At 41.5% G+C, this 1999-nt stretch overlaps 1 protein-coding gene across 2 annotated transcripts in view; it reads left to right on the top strand.

Annotated features, from left to right (window-relative positions):
* The window catches only part of flvcr2b (FLVCR heme transporter 2b), a 21798-nt gene extending 21173 nt beyond the window's left edge, over positions 1 to 625 (top strand). For both annotated transcript variants that reach the window (XM_024291176.2, XM_024291175.2), the window contains one exon: positions 340 to 625. In XM_024291176.2, the coding sequence (XP_024146944.1) occupies positions 340 to 405 (66 nt within the window). In that variant the 3' untranslated portion in view covers positions 406 to 625. The remainder of the gene's footprint in view (positions 1 to 339) is intronic.
* Positions 626 to 1999: the final 1374 nt, after the last annotated feature.

Raw genomic sequence — 1999 nt, 5'->3', positions numbered from 1 at the left:
ATCCTCCTCATCTTCCTCATCCTCCTCATCTTCCTCATCCTCCTCATCTTCCTCCTTATCCTCCTCATCCTCCTTATCCTCCTCATCCTCCTCATCCTCCTCCATCCTCCTCCATCATGATTCCTGAGGATTTATGTTCTGCTTCCTGCAGCAGAAGATCAGAAGAACGAACATCTGACGATGTTTGTTAACAAGTTGAACTTCCCCACAGATTTGTTTCCTAAGTTCATCTTTGTCGTGTTCTGGTTCAAACTGAGGAGCTAAAGATAAAAACGTTTGATGAGAGTCTGTTCTTAACCGTCATTCTCAACAATTTAACACGTCTCCTTTGATTGACAGGACCCGCCCACACGCCAAAGCGGAAGCCTGGATGCCATTTCAGTCATCAAAGAGGCGGAGCTTTAGCCACCCGCCGTCAGGAACCTGAAGCGTTCCTCCAGATCAAAGATCAGAACGGCTGTTTGTGCCTTCAGTGAGGAAAATGTAAAAATGACGTCAGTTTGATCTGAACATCACTGTAAATACTGAGGAATGAAGCTATGATTTAGAGGATGTTTGAGAGGATGTTTATAACACTGTTGTTGTTTACTTTCTTAGAAAATAAATCTGTTTTATAAAACTTTAATCTGATCCAGATCTTCTGCTTTAGAAACTTTTGATGAATCACATCAGTGACTGTCAGAGGAGGGAAGTTTCTCTGGAGAATCCAAGAAAAGATCTAATTTGATGTTAAAAACAGACTTTGAGTTTGAAGAATTACCTGATGAGTCATCCTGTTTGCTCCAGTCTTCTATCTGATCTTCTCAGCTTCTCTTTCCTGGTTCCAGCTGCTCATCGTTCTGCTCTGACAGAAGAAACGCCTCAAATTTGACTCAGAAATCCAAACCAATCCTCTGATATTTGGTTTATATTGACCGCTTAAATGTTGAGGTGAAGAACGGATGAAGGTGAACTTTAAATTCCTGAATTTAACCTGAATATTTGAAGGAAATTGACCAAATTTCACCTCATTTTATTCTGTAGTAATTTCCGATTTAGCCACAGGAGGGCAGCATTGTCACGTAAAACAAACCAAGAAAGAAAATCAAAAATATGTTTAGTTTCATCATTTGACTATAGAACACACATTTTTTTAAATTTTGGCACATTTCAGGTTAAATATATTTTATAAGCGTTTATTTGTTCCAGTGGAGGTGAAACAAAGACAAACGTGAAGCACAGGAGGCGATTGTGACGGAGCAGAAAGAGCGTCTCGGTTCCTCTGCAGGTGTTTGATACCTGATCTTCAGCGTGTGACATCATGTTGTTCAGCCTCATCTGAACTATTGAGGAACACAGACAGGAATGTCTGCAGAGGAGCGAGGCGAGTGACCTCAGGCATGCTGGGAGATCCGCGTGGGCCCACCCACATGTGGGGAGATATTTTAGATCTGCCTGGTAGATTGAAGGTTCTGGTGGTTCTGATCAGTCAAACTCCATCTGCAGTTATTATTATTATTAGAGAGGATTTCCTCTCATCTGAACGTCTATGATCATCAGAAGAAGGTCATGTGATCCTCCGTCTGATGGACTGAAGTGTCGAAACTTCAGGACAAAACTGGAGAAAAATTAGTCAAAATGACAGAAAATGAGAATCGAGAGAGAAGATGTTTGTTTGTCATCATGTCAGGGGCCCGTTTCAAGAAGCAGGTTCAACAAATTTAGAGTTCGAACCTGAACTTAGAGTCACTGGACTCTAAATTCTCAAACTCAGGGTTTTCGGTTCCAGAACAGCTGAAAATGTTTGATTCAATCAACTTGAAGTTGTCAGAACCAGAATCAGGTGCGAGCGTCGCGACCATAAAAAGCTCTGATCAATAGAGCAAAGACAGCACAATTCACCATGGCAACGGGGACAAACATCTGAGTTTAGTACTTCCGGTGGCGGAAATTGATAAGTTCCTTCAAGCAAATGCGACTATAGGAGAACATTTTCTGCAAGAAAAGCAACACAGCTGCA

This window comes from Oryzias melastigma, linkage group LG24, assembly GCF_002922805.2.
Source record: "Oryzias melastigma strain HK-1 linkage group LG24, ASM292280v2, whole genome shotgun sequence".
Classification (NCBI taxonomy): Eukaryota; Metazoa; Chordata; class Actinopteri; order Beloniformes; family Adrianichthyidae; genus Oryzias; species Oryzias melastigma.
Note: the sequence above shows the minus strand (reverse complement) of the source record. Positions and strands in the feature narration are given on the sequence as shown.